This window comes from Buteo buteo, chromosome 1, assembly GCF_964188355.1.
Source record: "Buteo buteo chromosome 1, bButBut1.hap1.1, whole genome shotgun sequence".
In the NCBI taxonomy this organism is placed as follows: domain Eukaryota; kingdom Metazoa; phylum Chordata; class Aves; order Accipitriformes; family Accipitridae; genus Buteo; species Buteo buteo.
The window spans coordinates 80,090,370-80,106,324 of NC_134171.1; the positions used below are offsets into that span (position 1 = coordinate 80,090,370).

At 36.7% G+C, this 15,955-nt stretch overlaps 1 protein-coding gene across 7 annotated transcripts in view; it reads left to right on the forward strand.

The window, feature by feature from the left end:
- Positions 1–15,955, forward strand: part of PDE5A (phosphodiesterase 5A) — a 139,907-nt gene that overhangs the window by 84,613 nt on the left and 39,339 nt on the right. For all 7 annotated transcript variants that reach the window (XM_075037314.1, XM_075037305.1, XM_075037287.1 and 4 more), the window contains 3 exons: positions 3,008–3,590; positions 5,121–5,210; positions 15,796–15,867. In XM_075037314.1, coding sequence (XP_074893415.1) covers positions 3,008–3,590; positions 5,121–5,210; positions 15,796–15,867 — 745 coding nt within the window. The remainder of the gene's footprint in view (positions 1–3,007; positions 3,591–5,120; positions 5,211–15,795; positions 15,868–15,955) is intronic.

The window sequence follows — 15,955 nt, forward strand, 5'->3', positions numbered from 1 at the left end:
AAGAACACTCTCCATCTGACACTAGATTATTACAGTTACTTTAAAATCTTATTTTACATTAATGCCAGTCCTTGATGTTCAAAAATCAAGTCAGCATACACAATCGTGAAACTAGGTCAAATAATAAGCCTTCTTTTAAAATGATTGATTATTCTATATCTGCCTTCTTGTGTCTAACGCTTTAAATGCCCCCAGCTTGCATTTTCAGGTTCTTTTCTGCAGCCTTAGTGCTAGATGCTAAATTTGGTTTAGAAAAAGCTAAAATTTCCAGGTAATTTCTTTTCTTGAGGAGATTAGAGTAAAACAAAAAGAACCCACATATAACACATACGATGACAAGAGTCATCGACACTGATTTTAGAGGTTGTACTGTGTTTACTTACAAATTTTTGCATTTTAAGCTTTTTATTTTTCTTAAGGATGCTTCTGGTAATTTTCACCACAAATTTTTATTCTGTTTTCTCATTCAGGTTAATAAATGAAAATTCCAAATGTTATCAAATGCTATCTTCTTATTTTGACTCTCATTGAAACAGCTTTTGCAAATGTGATACTGCCCTATGCAAATTATATTATGCATTTCAGTAATACACGGTCATGGCTCCTACATTTAATATTTATCCTGTTAAAGTACTGTAAAGTAATCTTGTTAAAGTCAAAGTTCTAATAACATATTAATTGTTCTTTATGCTTCTTCACTGCAAGAAACATTTGTATGAGGTAACTCCACAAAGAAAATACGTATCAGTGCTGTAATAAAGAAGGATCATTGGTAGTTTTTATTAATATACTTAAAAGGCAGAGCTTACTTCCTTTAAAAATAAGTAGCTAAGCAAAGAACCAAAACTCTCTCAGAATAACAATGGAATTTCATTGTGTTCTCTGGCACCATGTTTCCAGTAATTTGACTAGCTTTAGATTGCTGGGAAATTTATAATAGATGTTGATTGAGGTATATTATTGCTACAGCAAGCACTGTTCCAGGAGCTTCATGGAAAATGTAAAAACATGGAATGAAATCCTAGCTCTGTGGAACTCGGAGGCAAAACTCCCACCACCTTAATTGTGTCCAACTTTTCCCTCAGCGGTTTTGGACTCTCATCATTAGAAGATTCACAAATGTCCTCTGTGACCACACTGACCATTCAGCCTTGAAGATCACCAGGGCTATAAGCAATATTAACCATGTATGTAAGGTTTTGCATGATCAGGATCGCAGTACACAGACAGAAGCCAAAATAAAGAATAGCCTATCATCCATTTATTTGGAGTTGCACTGGTGTGAATAAGAGAATAATTTGGTTTTACAGTGCTACATCGAGTGATATTTACCTCAGTCAGACATAGTTTTCTGAGATGGAAAAAATTACCAGGTAGCTTGCACTGAAGTGGAATGGGTACAGTAACATTATGACTTTCTTTTGCCAAGGTGCTCCCTTTACACTCACCCTGTTTCCTAAATCAATTAAATTTTTCATAGCATGTTTTGCCTACACTTGAGGTCTCCAAATGATATGTGATTGCAAAATCTGATAAACTCTTTCAAACCTTCCTAACAGGAGACAAATAAGTGAACTGTTGTGGATTGCTTGCTAATAAAAATAATATTGGTGGACTTTAGATTTTAATCAATTACTTTACTTTTAATTAATGGTTAATTACACTTGCAGTATTGCATTTAACAACATAGATGAAGCTGTTGTGTAAGGAAGAAAAGGCTATGTACAGTGCTTTTCACATTTAACATATACTGATGCATTTAACCGATCAGCGGCTGACTAACCTGACTAATTTCCATGGTTTCATTCAGCTTCACTCTCGAAATTCCTGTGGTCTGCTGAGCAAATAAAAAATATCCCAAATTTAAAACATGACCACCATGAAAAGTTTCCAAAAGATCAGACTTTTTAATAGGATTTTTGCTGTTCATAGGCCCATACATTATGTAATTCAGAAAAAAAACCATTTCTTCTGAGAGTAGATCATGTGGTGTGAGGAACTCTTGATGCTGAGTAAATGAAATAAAAAGCCCTGTATTTAAAAAAAAAAACCAACAGAACAAACCAACAGATTTTGGGCAAGAAAATATAGTGATAAGAAAAAGTATACTCATATTGATGATATGTGCGCTTATAGATAATTCAAGATATGCTGTATTTAGTGAGGACATTATTAGGGTTAGCATTCTAGTGCTAAGTTAATTTGAGAAACAAATACTAGAGATGCGTGACATTTTTTAATTAATGGTAAACTCTTCAAAAATATAATTTTGGGGGTATTCAGTATTTGGGGTTGAATTAGGCAATGAGTTTCATCTGCAAGGAAAGGAAATAGGAGAGATGCATGAAAACAGTCTGTCTTCATTATTTTGAAGGGGGTTGAATGAGAAATATTCATGTTTCTTTCTGACAGTTTTTAAGCAAAACTTTTGTGCTTTGAGTCAAAACAGCATTTTTCATCAACTCAGAGAGCAGGGAAAGTTAACTTTAAAATAGCGTATAGGCAACATAAAATAGGAGGGGCTGCAGGTGATTTCATAGAATTAAGTTCAAAATTATCCTTTTAAAAGTTAGAAATCGTCTAGAAAAACAGAATTAAACCAGAAAGTTTTGTCTTCATATGAATATATATACATCTTATACAGAAGTCCAAATCTTAGGAATGGGAAGGACCAGAACTTTTCAAGCACAAAATTATGGTGTAAACTTCTGATTTTCTATATTCTGAAAGCCACAGCATAAGCAGTCTTCCTCTGCCCTATTCAGGTATTTCCTTTAGGCAAAAATAGCTTCTCTTTTATGGGGCATAAAACATTACTGCTTAATCTAGGCTAAGTGCTGTGTAAAATTGAAGAATACCGATACAGAGGAGCACTAAAGGTGCTCTCGTGTCCACTGTATTAAAAGGTTTAAAGTTACCCTCTTTGCAGTGTCCTTTTCAAATAGGTATTAGTTCCTGAGGATTTTTAACTTACATCGTTCACTGTATTTTTATTTTTGTTTTATAGAGAAATGGTTAATGCATGGTTTGCTGAGAGAGTTCATACCATCCCAGTCTGCAAGGAGGGAACCAAGTCCCAGAGTGAATCCTGTGCTTGTCACCAGCCTGCCTGTGCTGAGACCACCAACTCTGGGACGCCAGCGAGGAAAATCTCTGCTTCTGAATTTGACAGACCCTTAAGGCCTATTTTTGTCAAGGACTCAGTAGGAGCAGTGAGCTTCCTCTCCGGTGCTGAAAAGAAGGAACAGATGCCTCTGCAATCTCCAAGGACTGAGACCAGTGCAGGCGATCAGTGCTCAAGACTATTAGAACTTGTGAAAGATATTTCTAGTCACTTAGATGTCACAGCGCTTTGCCATAAAATTTTCCTACATATCCATGAGCTTATAGCAGCTGATCGCTATTCCCTGTTCTTGGTCTGTGAGGACAGCTCTAATGAGAAGTTTCTTGTAAGCAGGCTGTTTGACGTGGCAGAAGGCTCCACCCTGGAAGAAGCTTCCAACAACTGCATTCGCCTGGAGTGGAACAAGGGCATCGTGGGTCATGTAGCAGCTATAGGCCAGCCTCTGAACATCAAGAATGCATATGAGGTAAACCAAGAAAATTTATCTTGAACAATTCTTGAAAAAAGAAGAAGCCATATTATCAGGTGTTGTAATCTTGCCAGTTTAGTGTATGTATTTGGAGCTATATTGACTTAAACCAGTCAAGATGCAAACCTGACACCATGTTTTTGGTTATAATACATGTATTATAGATACATGCATATACAGAAACATGTAGCTGTAACTAATGCTAGAGAAATGCTAACATCAAAATAAATTATGTAAGTTTGACATTAGCAGTCAGATATTAGCCCCATCTTAACCAGGTATGCGCACACCAGTATTTGCATTTCCAGCTTTGGACACTTAAATGTTTCCATTTCTGCACCAAAATGAATGAAATTGTGAGTGTAATTATCTGCAAAACTGGAGTCCTGTGACTAAAAATACATTGGAGAATTTTATCATACCTGAGGCACAAAGAGTAGGAGCTGAATGAACAAGAATGGGATGAGGGTTTGAACTGTATAGAGGCCTCCCAAATGAAGTGATACTCTGTAATTTGAGTTACTTAGTACAAGGCCAGATGAAAAAAGGAAGAGAATCCAGCACTGGGAGAGGACATCTCTTATGTCTCAGCTTAACATCTCTTCATTCCAGGCTCTTTGGATATGCTGATTTTGTGCTTTGAATTTAGGGATGATGAAAATTTTAATGAATAACTTAGTTGATGAATTAACTAATTAATAAAGGCATACAGAACTGAAAATTACCACTTCTGATTGATCATCTCTCAGTTAATCTGACCATGTTTACAGAATTAGGTAACATTACCGAGTAGATTTTTTCAGAAGAAAAAAAAAGTGGTATGATTTCATATGGTTTCCTTTTCAACAAACACTTGTTTACTGCCTCAAAAACTGTCTAAACATTTGCTAAGTACATGTTTCCAGCAGGACATCACCTGTCCTTATAGTTTAAAAGTTCATTCTTGAATTGGGTCCATCATGCTCAACTTGAAATCAACTACTAGAGAAAAACCAGCAGCCTTTAAAAATAGTCTGATTTGGTTTAGTAAGATTTTTTTAAAAAAATCAGAGTTTTATAACAATATTCAGCTGAAAAAATGAAACAAGCAATCTCTGGTAAAAGCAAAACCACTAACCACATTCATGAAACTTTGTTCCTCTGTGGCCATATGTCTTTCAGTATATTTCTGTAATTTCTTCTTGATGATAAAAACCTATACTAGGGATGGTTAGTCCATGTATACATTTATTATAGTGATGGTCTAGGCTCAAGAAAGGCTTCTCCTAGGGTTTGGGGGTTTTTTGTTCTTTCTGGCAGTTGTATTTATCCACAGGCACTCATGTTCTACATAAATGCTTTTTTGTTGTTGTTTTAACACACTAATAGTAACAACTTTATACAATTATTAGCTAGTAATGGAACCTTTGTTATCCTGGGTAACAGTTAAGTCAAATATTGTACTTTTCTTAGCCTTTAAACCAGGGAAGAAAAAGAACTGGCCTTTAGGCAACTAGTCAAATAATTGTATTTTTTTTCTTGTATCAGGATCCAAGATTCAATGCAGAAGTTGACCAGATCACAGGGTATAAGACTCAGAGTATTCTCTGTATGCCAATAAAGAATCATAGGGAAGAGGTAAGTTGCAGTATTGGGATCACTTCATGTAATACTGTTTCCAGCTATGCTAATGCTTTAAACTTTAATAGCTGGCAGTCATTATCTTACAGTATAAATCCATCTCTTTTTTTAAAAAAGACTGCTTATGTTTGCTTGGACTTTAATTTTATCTTATCTAGTTCAGTAATGTAAGCCAAAGGGAATTGTCAAGAAGAGTTTAATCCCAGATGCAGAAGTAGAATATATGTATTTAACTCTAGAATTGCTGTTCCCAGTTCCTGTACTAAGTATCTGTCAGCATTAAAGTTCTCTGCACGCTTATTGATCTACCTGAGTGCACGCTTAGATTGTATTTAAGAGTTACTGTACTTCATCTGAGCTTGTATCTACATTATTTTCTTCAGAGGACACAAATTGGGTTTTGTCATTGTCTGAAAGGCTGTTTTTACATTCTATTAACTCAGCTCATAAGTAATAAATTAAGAAACATGTTAAGTGCTTAACTTCAGGCACTGAAAAACACATGGTGTCAATGTGATTCAGAAAAGTTATCCACAAGGCGTATAACTTAAGTCACTCCTAATTTAAAACAATGTGAATCTGCTCATTGAACTCTTGTACATATTTCCCATAAATGCAACTTCTCACAGAAGTTCTCTCTTCCTGTCTGATGCTATTGCAGTAGGGAGAATTCTTATTATGGACTAAAGATGTCTTCTTGCAATGAGTAGTTGAAGACTGAATTCAGTAAAGTCAGTGAAAGCCAATTAATGGGAAAAAAAATGAGGGCCACAGTTTTACTTAGAGGGTAATTAAAGTAAGTTTGGGGGTTTTGTGATCCTGAATATAGTAGCCTTCAGCCACATCACCAGTTCTTAGAATACTCACAAAGCGTAAGGCTCTCTATAAAGTGTATCAGAGCTTTAAGATGGAGATTTTTCTCTCCTGTAATTCCTTTATTTTTTAGAGTGTTTATAGTTTGCTTCCAGAAAGCTCAAACTCCAAAATGAAACGCTGCCAAGATTGGTTTGAAGACATCATACCTTCTTTTTCTTGCTTTTCCATCTTTTACTCCTCTTATGGAATATGTCACCTTGACTTTTACTGCAGTGAACCTTTTTTTCATTAAATAAATTGATTAAATTCTTGATTTAACTTGTTTGTTGAATCTTACTCTAGCTGACCCAGATGATCAGCCAGGATTTCCTTTCTTCACCTACTGCTGATTTTGGTTCAAAATATTTATTTTCAGCTCTTCCAAGGACAGCACTTGATCCTCTCCTACTCCCACTCCTGCTTAAAAGTCTTCCCTTTCTAACCAGCAGCAGCCACTGCTGGCCCTGGGCCAGCTGATGAGCAAAGCAGATGTGTGAACAGCTGTCAGGGACCAGTGGTCCATGTCAGGCTGATGCAAGGCTTTAAGTTTCACCCAAGCTATCCCATTTTCTTTTTGTTGAATGGAAAAAATGCTATGCTCTGTGTAATTGGGATCAGAAACGAATTACAAAATCTTGCTGCCGAGGGAGTGTGGAAGTGCTTACTTCTCACTGGGTCCTGATGGTAGGTGGAGGAAGGAATAAGAGCTGTAGTCTGTTGGTCCAATACACCATGACTTACAGGCTGAATAAACCTGCAATTGGCCGTATCTTCAGCTAGCTTTCTACTCCTAAGTGCATCACCAAGTGGAAATGAAGCAGCAATTTGTTTATTTTGAAAAGTTCAGCCAACCTGAAGCTGAGGAGAATGTTACACTCCACTCATATGCAATAATTTGAAGGGGCTAAACTATAAGATTTCTTACACAAAAGGACAGCACTTTTTATTTTTTTCTGATTTTAAAGTCTCTGCCAGAAGGTTTTTCATCCTCTCACCATAACACATGGCTGACATGTTTCTGGACAGATGTTGGAGTCAATGAATCAGTCCTTAATTTGCCATTTGCATTCTGCTTTTCTGTTTAAAAAAAACAACAACCCAAAACCAAAACCAAAATACTGGCTCTACTGGCTCCTCTCTGTTAAAAAAAAAATCCCCAAAGGCCCTCTAGTAATATTGAGGCTAGTGAATGCTGCCTTAGCCCAGGATGTCGGCAGCCACAGTCAAAAGATGATTCTGGAAGATATCCAAAAATAAACACTGAGAAAGAGAAGCAACTGGGGTTTTCTGTTTGTTTGTTTAGTATTAGTACTATTTTTTTAAAACAAAAGAGTCAGTAATTGAGAGGAAGAAAATCTCATGCTGATTATTAAATCCTCTGGGCCTGCTGAAGTATGGAGATTTTTCCAGTAGATGTTTTTCACATTTGCCTATATTTCCATGAGGCATGTGAGAAACCAAAGTCTCACTTAAAAATAACAGCTAGTAAGAAATTCCATAGATGAAAAGAAGAAAACAGTTTGGTTCACGGAAGAGCTCATAAAAAGGACCCAGGAACTAGTAACAATGAGAAAAGAGCAGTGCAGTAAGAGGACTTTACCCCTGCACAGATGCACATGAAGAATAGAATTACATTCACTTAACAGCAAAAGAACTTTTCTCAATCCCCTACTCAACCTATTCTTGCTGATAGAAATGCCACAGAAACATTGCATTTCAGATGCAGAAAATTCTGCTGATAATGTCCTTTAAGATCAGATCATAGAGGGTTGTATAGTGCTAGCTTTATGCAGAGTTCTCATTTTCCCATGAAAAATTACAAATGCAAACTGACCAAGCTTTGATGTGACTTCAGGGGCTTTGAACAAAGTTCTGGTATCTGTAAACCCCTGCTGCACAATCTCTAATACTAAACAGAAATTCTTCCCACCCCATCATATGACAAAAGTATTGCTACATGATGCTTTCTGGCATGCAAGGCTGTATCATTTCCTGGTTATCACCATCAAAGAAAACAAGGAGGAAGAAAGGCCTTGAGTAACCTGAATTGTATTCTACTTTAAAAGAAAACCAAAATGGTTCTAAGTCAAATCATTTAATCATCTATTCCTGCATTTAAATTTGTCATAAGGTGAATGTGAAGCCATAGCAAAGATTCCATTTTGATCCTGAAAGATTTTCTCTTCTGGTGATTCTTCTGTAAGAGCAGATAACTGTATACAGTTATCTAGGCATCAGTATGTAAGACTTGCTACATGGATTATCAACATGTATCAGAGAACACGTCAAAACCTTCAAAACAGACTGAATTTTTATCCTCAGTAGTACAAAAGCCACCAATGAAAAGTTAGTATTAGCCAGCTTGTACCACAGAGTTACCATGGTTATTTCTTTTGCAAGAGGAAACTGGTATTGCTGGCCACAGGCTTTAGCTGTAGCTATTAACGCTAACCATTTCAGTGCTAATACAGAAATCAGGGTTTTCCCACTACTGGCAGAAGACCTAAGGTTGTAGCAGTTCAGCATTGTGTATCTCAAAAAGCAGCTTTTCATTCCTGGTGTGTCTTTAAACCTTTAATTTTTCAAAAGCTTCAGATGGTACTGATGTGGCTTCTAGAGGTCCTGTAATAAAGTCAGTAAATGCCGTAGCACTTTCTTCTGATTTTGTTTGGTCTTGGATTCAGAGACCCAGAAAAAGGACTATGGAAGCTGTTGCAAATAATTATCATCTCGAATTTCTCCATCTGGTTTTGTAGACATTTGTAAACAAACAGTCATTTTGACAAAATTTGACAGAACTGAATAGGAAATGGAAGTCCTCAGCTTAAACCTATTTGCGAAGTTACCCAGAACTGATGCAAGACTCAGTACAGCTAACTGGTTTGGAATATCTGTAGGATGGATGGTCTCTGATACAAAGAGTCATCACAGCTGCTGTGGAACATCTACAGGAACGACATAATTTTTTGTTATTTCTGCATTTTTTTTCTTTCAGCTGTGCAAAATAATTTCCATAAAATTCTATTTCACTTTATTTTTTACTAAAATCTGCAGGATTTTCTCATCTGGGAACTTTTAGCTGAATTAACTGAGACCTATCTCCCAGGCTCTGAGTACGTAAGATTGAACTTCCTACTAAGTGGCTAGGGAAATGTTTTATTCTGGCAATGCTCACTCCAATTTAGTTTATTGTTTACTTTGCCCTATCTCCTGTCACTGGGAAGCTCTTCCCAACAAATCAGGAGTGCTACAACAGCCTTTGAAAATATCCTGTTGAATTTTATTGTATAAAATGTGACCAGTCGTGTTACTGTTAGCCAGCTAAGTTATTTTCTCCCACAGTGAACACTTCAGGTATAATAATACATCACAGTCACTGCAGTATAGTGTAGATCTAGGCAAGCTAACTTTAAACAAACTCAAGTTCCAGCAGCAGTCTTGCTGCAGGATTATGGAGATCAGTAATTTGCTTTTTGGGTGGATTTTCAGCTTATGCTGAGATGTGTTATAGTAGCTACACTGCTGGAAATCATGCAGACTACTGCTGGCATGAATCATAGAAGAGGATGTGAAAGTCTTGTTGATTAAAAATGAAAGTCTGCAAATACAGTTCTGTCCCTGCAGGATAATTTTATAAGCCTGAATAAAACCTCTACAAGACCAGGACAGCAAAGTAAGGTTAAAACCACTTAGTCTGTCTTCTCAAGTGGCTATGTTCCCATCTTTAAAATGAGATAAAAGTTGAGTTTCCCTCTTCCTGTTACCATTCTTTGGCTTAATGTCATTTTTCTTTAGGTGCCAGCAAAGTGAAAAAAAAAAATTATCTTCTTAGGAAGCAAAATTATATTATTATATTTTTAAGTCAACTGAAGTAAGAACCAACTAAAAAGGGCACTAGCTGCCTGTAGAGTACTGTAGAGCTGGAGCAGCTTTCACAGTTAGACCTGTAATCTTAATGCACAAAAAATTGCAGCATGAAACAATCCAGATAAAATTCAGAGCACAGCCATCAGCACTGAAGTCATCAGTCATCATCTACTGGGAAATACTCTAGGTAACCTGCTACTTTTAGAGGCAGGAGTCAGCTATTGCAAGAAAGTAGCAAAAGTAAAGCTCTCTGATAATTAGAAGAAATCTCTCCTTGTAATGTGAATCAGGCTTCACTAAATGGGATAACTGGTACAGATCGAGATGAAAGGTTACAGAACAAGTAGCAGCACTGGGAGATTACCTGTGCTGCCAGCAAGAATACAATTAGGAAAGCTGTGTTGAGATGTGATGTGGATATGTGTGGATATTGACTCAGTAATTGTTGGAGGGAGGGGTTTTTTTCCCCCCTTTTGAGGACTGAAAATAAGAGAACAATTCCATCATCAAAACTGCTTTTTGTCTTCTTGGTGTATGTATGTCTATCTTATGTCACCTGAATGGAAAATAACAAAGTACATGGTTTCTAATCTAAGGGGAGTTTTTCCGACTGACTAAAGAAAGCTGGACCACTATGGTAACATACAGCTTGTTCCTTTCTGCCCACCCCTTACATACTTTCAATACAGCCAGCCTGGATGAAGGCTTTTGTTAGGAACTGCATGACTACTATAGATATACATTGTTCTATAATCCCACCTACCTAGTTAGACTGGGGGTAAAGCTCATGGAAAAAAGTGTGTAGCCCTCAGGAGCTCACTGGTTACTTTAGGGATTAGGCCATAAACTCACATGTATCAAAGTATAAGCAGATACTAATTACTTCAGTCTTTTCTCTCCCTTAGTCTTGGTTTTCTTCAGTCCAGAGTACTACCTTAAGCTTTTCCAGTGGTCATCCCCTTTCATAGCTGTTTTAAACCCCTTTCTTTCCTACTAGTTTTGTCTTGGGTGACCAATAAATATACAGGATAATTCTGGCATAGTAGGCATAGTAGGAGAATGACAAGAAATCAAGCATACATATCTTTGCTTCATTGCTACAGGACTCAACTTTCAAAAAAGTTCACTTGGTGTCTGCCTGTTAGAGAATTAAAGACACAAAATATTATGCTGAAGTAACTTAAAAGCCACCTTTTTGTTAGACTGGAACAGTGCTTTCATCAGCAAGTGTTTGAGTGGACTGTCATTTTTTTTATGATATTCTCCAAGCTTTACAGAGAATTAGCTTTATCTCAGATATGTCTTGGGTATTGCCACAAAGATTTCACACTTTTCATGTACCTGTGATCTGAATAAGTTTTCTGTATAGCTGAGCTCAGACCAGTTAGTCACCTTTGATTCAATTTCTCTGCTGGTGCAAACGTAACTCACAGCTGGAGATCACAGATCAGGCCTATTGTTATTTCAGATTTGTTTATAGTAAGTTTTAAAATAAGGATTTGGGTTTCGCTGTGCTTAGTATTCTCTAGAATGCAGGCATATGTTCTCCATGGCCTAAAATGCTACCACATGATTTACTTTTGTCCTAATTACATAATTACTTTAGTAACAGGAACAGACCCTCTTGAGTTTCCTACATCTCCTAATTACCTGGTTGCAGGCAAGATTCCAATGGCTAAATAATAGCCATCTGAGGTTTTTCTCATTACTGTCTTTACACCACATTCTACAGAATCTAGTGAAGTTCACTGGAATCTGTACTGATATAAATGAGGCCAGAATTTGGACCGGTTTAATTTTTAAAACTATTTTGCGTGAAAAAAAAATAGCACATACTACAAAGTTGTCTTTAAAAGCTTAGAATGCCACTGAAACAACAACAACATCATAAACAAAGAAGTTTGCATCTGCACAAATTTTTTATCATCATCAACGTGACCGTGAATTTTTAGCAGGTTTATTCTCCTTATTACTCCCTTCCTCTTCAGTTAAAACCTTTTACTGAAAGATCTTAACAAAGATCTAAAAATGACCATTTCTGTTGGAACACATACCTTTGTTAATGTATCAGAAACCTGCAGTGCTAGTAAATGGAGCCTAAAAATAGTCTTTTTGCTATATTAATATGGTCCTTTTACTGTTTTCTTATAGCTTTTTTAAGTACCACAGACTTTCCTTTCATGGAGGGGATGTATTTACACAAGATGAAAGTACTCACCTTCTGGACGCCTTAAAAAGCCTCTGACCTCATTAAAGTTGTCTCAGCTCATGCTGGATCGAAACTGAAAAAAATAAAATAAATTAAATAAATATCCACAGAAGACAGTGGTATGAGAAAAGGCCTAACCATTAATCTCTGCACATGTAGGTTAACATAAAAGCATATTGACTGGTTAAAGGGTTTGCTAACTATTCAAAGTCTGCTATAGAAGTATATAAGGCTAGTTGTACATTGTTATTACAGTAAGAAAGTTCACTAGATAAGAAATATTCCTCACTAAAGTAAATGAGAGGTTGACTGTGGGAAAAACTGGGTTGTATGGAATGGAGCTCACAGTTATGCTTTATTTCAGACAGACATTTTTGAGCCCACAGTTGGCAGTGATTCATGCTGCAGAACAATGACCTTATTTGTAACATCAGTATTTTGGGAAGGCTAGGCTGAGAGATAGTAAATTGTCTTCTTTTCCATTACAAAAATAAAACTGTAAGCCTTCCATCAGTTTAGCAATTATAAACTTAATCGTTAACAGTTAAGTACAACTTTTTAAACATGCACACCACAGTTTTCTTCTATTATTGTTTTTCCCCAAAAAGCAAGATGAGAAAAATACCATCATTAACACCTTGCACTGGTCTTGCACTGCTTGGATCTCAAACAAAGGAAGTTCTTTGCAGCTTTGTCAATTATTTGTTGCAAGCATGCCAAAAAATCTGAAAAGAATCAAAAGCTGTGCATATACTTTATGTCTTCTTACCACATACTCTTTCATGTTACTGTACTCAGCTAGGTGGGCTTCATCTGTGCTAGCACATTCTAGCCTCTGAGCTTACTGCACAGCAGATTTATTGAGTTTAGCAGAAGGTGAGATCCAGCCATTTAGACAGATGGACAATCTTAACTGTAAGGAAGTGCAGGGTTTTAGTGAGTGACTTCCAGCTCCTCCCAGTTTCCAGCTTCCCTCTCCTACCTCTTGCTCTGGCACTACTCCTCTCTTTCAGCTCTCTCTTAACCTAAATCCATTCCAGGTGCTGCTAGCAGCTATTTGGCGTGATACCATAAACTGCAGGCTTCATTTCTGGGTACCAATATAAGTAACAGCTCAGACATAATTGCCCCCACCCTCCACTTGGCACCTTCCTCAGAAGGTCATCTCCTTTGGAACCTTTCTCACCATCCTGATAAACAGCATTAGGTTCACCACCTTATAGCTCCCACTCTTGATACCAATTACAGAAACCTGTCATTACTCACTAACAGTCAGAACCTTTTTTTTTACTTCACAAATAAGGATACTATACTTTCTCCAATTCTTTTAAGCCTAAAGTCAGATTAGTAATAATTTGCAGAGTCTCAAAAGGAGTGGAAACATACTGAATTATTTTAGGGAAAGGCTAAGGCCTTGAAATCCTATAATCTTGGAAATGTTTATGCATCAGAGAAAAATGTCTATTATAGTAACAATTTGATTTAGTAAAGAAAGTGTGCATTAATAATGTGTAGTATAATAACAAAAATAACCTTTTTTAATGGAATGACAAAATATTTGAATTAGAAAACCTCTCATTTTCACCTTATTGACAGTGAAAGTCAGAAGTATCTCAACTGAAATTAACCTGTGTCTCCTTCTGATGGCCTTCCAGTTTTACTGTGCTGTGAAATTACATGGTTAATTTATGACTCAGAAGAGTAGAACGGAAGTACAAGGATAAGTGCAGAATCCAGGAGAAGTTTACACTAGTTTACAGGACAGAACGGTCACTGCCAGTACACAGCTTGAATAACTGCAGTGGGGAATCTACAGAAATACTATTCCAGTGAATTAATTTTTTAAAGAAATGCTCACTTTCTGTTCATACTGACTTGTATGAAGGTCTCTTTAAATTGTCTTGTTTTCCTTGGGCTCGGAAAAACAGATCCAAGTTACCAGAGAAGACATCTATGTTGAGTATCTAAGAGTAAGTCCAAAGCAACTACCCAATTTCATTTCTCCCCAGATGTCAGAGTTAGAGCCTGCATTAGAAACTGAAATCAGTACTAAGCCAAGATCTGAATTCCACTTTCATTTTTGTAAGGAGTTCTGCTGTTCGCAGGGCAGATTGGTTTCCTAGGAGGCTCTTGCCAGCATGCAGAATTGAACTCCACAAAGACTGGCAGTAAGAGAAGCATCACACTTAAACAGCTGTGTTGTTCTCTCATGTTCATTTTACATTTTTTTAAAATCTAAACCAACATCCTTTATCAAGAAATCATGTTTATTTGCTAACTATCCTCTATGTAGAAAGTTACAGAAGCACCAGCAGTTTGGACTTTAATTGACTGTCCTTAAAGGGACTGTTTTCTCTTTTGTAAGAAATCATGTTTGAATCTCCCAATTCATGGAATTATGTCCAGAAACTTGAAATCAAATTTCACCACAGATTATTTCTACACTAAAAAAGCATCATCTGAAATTTAACATAATTGAGACAGAACCTTGTAAGACTAAAACTAGATGTGTAATCTGGCTTGTTTTATTGTTACACGGATTCCATTTTCTTCCACTTAAATCCAAAAGGAGACAAGCCAACAAAGTAAATGGAGCTGGTCTGTTGATGTCTTTATTTCATAAATCATAGTAGGTTTTTTTCTAGTTCAGGTAAACCCTCCTTGCTACTATCTGTGCACTGATTTACTTAGGTGGGTAGCCTTAACTTATGAAGCCTCTTGGCTGGTGATCTTAATACATAGTCCATCTGAAAGCTAGGACTTAAGCCATGTGCCAAGAGCAGAAAGAACTACTTAGAGAAAGCCTTTAATGTTGATCAGGCCATAGGGGTTTGCTTCTTAGGTCTATCGCAGATGTCCTCAGGACCTGTGAATGACTTTTTACCCTTTGCTTAACTTCTTTACCTGTAAACCAGGATTCTGCCATACCTTCTGAGTTGCTCCATTGGGAAAGTAATTAAAAATGGCAAGATATCAGCACATCTTGGCAAGAAGGACAGTCTAACTACCAGCTGAAGCATAACAAAGTATCTCTTCTCAGTGTTGGTTTAATGTGGTTTTAGTAAAAGCCTACCTTTAATAACCTACTAAATTTGAGTAACAAACTTGAATCTGGCAGGAACGCAACCTTTGTATGCTATTTTTCAGCAGATGAAAATTAATCTGGTCAGATTCAGAGAGATACAAAATGTAAAAAGATCACTGTAGCCTAACTCTAGATCCAGAAAGGAGGCTATGTTTTGGAAATCTTGTCAGAGCTAGCAGGAAGGGTGTTTTCTGCACACACAAGCAGATGAACTTTAGAGTGAGCTGTTGTGTGGCCTGGCTTATGACTGCAGAAGAGGGAACTGTTGTCTTTCTGGGAGATGATTGTTCCAATTTATGCAATCAATTTTGGATCAAATCAACCTCTCTTCCTAAGGGCAGCAAGGACTCATGCCACTTATTTTTTTTTATATTCAGGTTCATGCTCAGCTATTTGTCATATGAATAAATTAGGAAAAAACAGGCTTAGATATCTTCTGTTATCCAAAGGTCAACCAAATTAATATCTGTAATGATCATATATTATGTTCTATAAATATGTCTAGAAATAGAATCCAATGACAGACTCCTAAAAATTATCTAATTACTCCATTTTGAATACACTAGGTTGTTGGTGTGGCTCAAGCAATCAATAAGAAATCTGGAATTGGTGGCACTTTCACTGAACAAGATGAAAAGGTATAAAAGCTGGACATTTATATCTCTTCTATTTTCACAGGGGAATGGGGGATGGGTATGTGATCACTTTGCATGCTGATCAGAAATT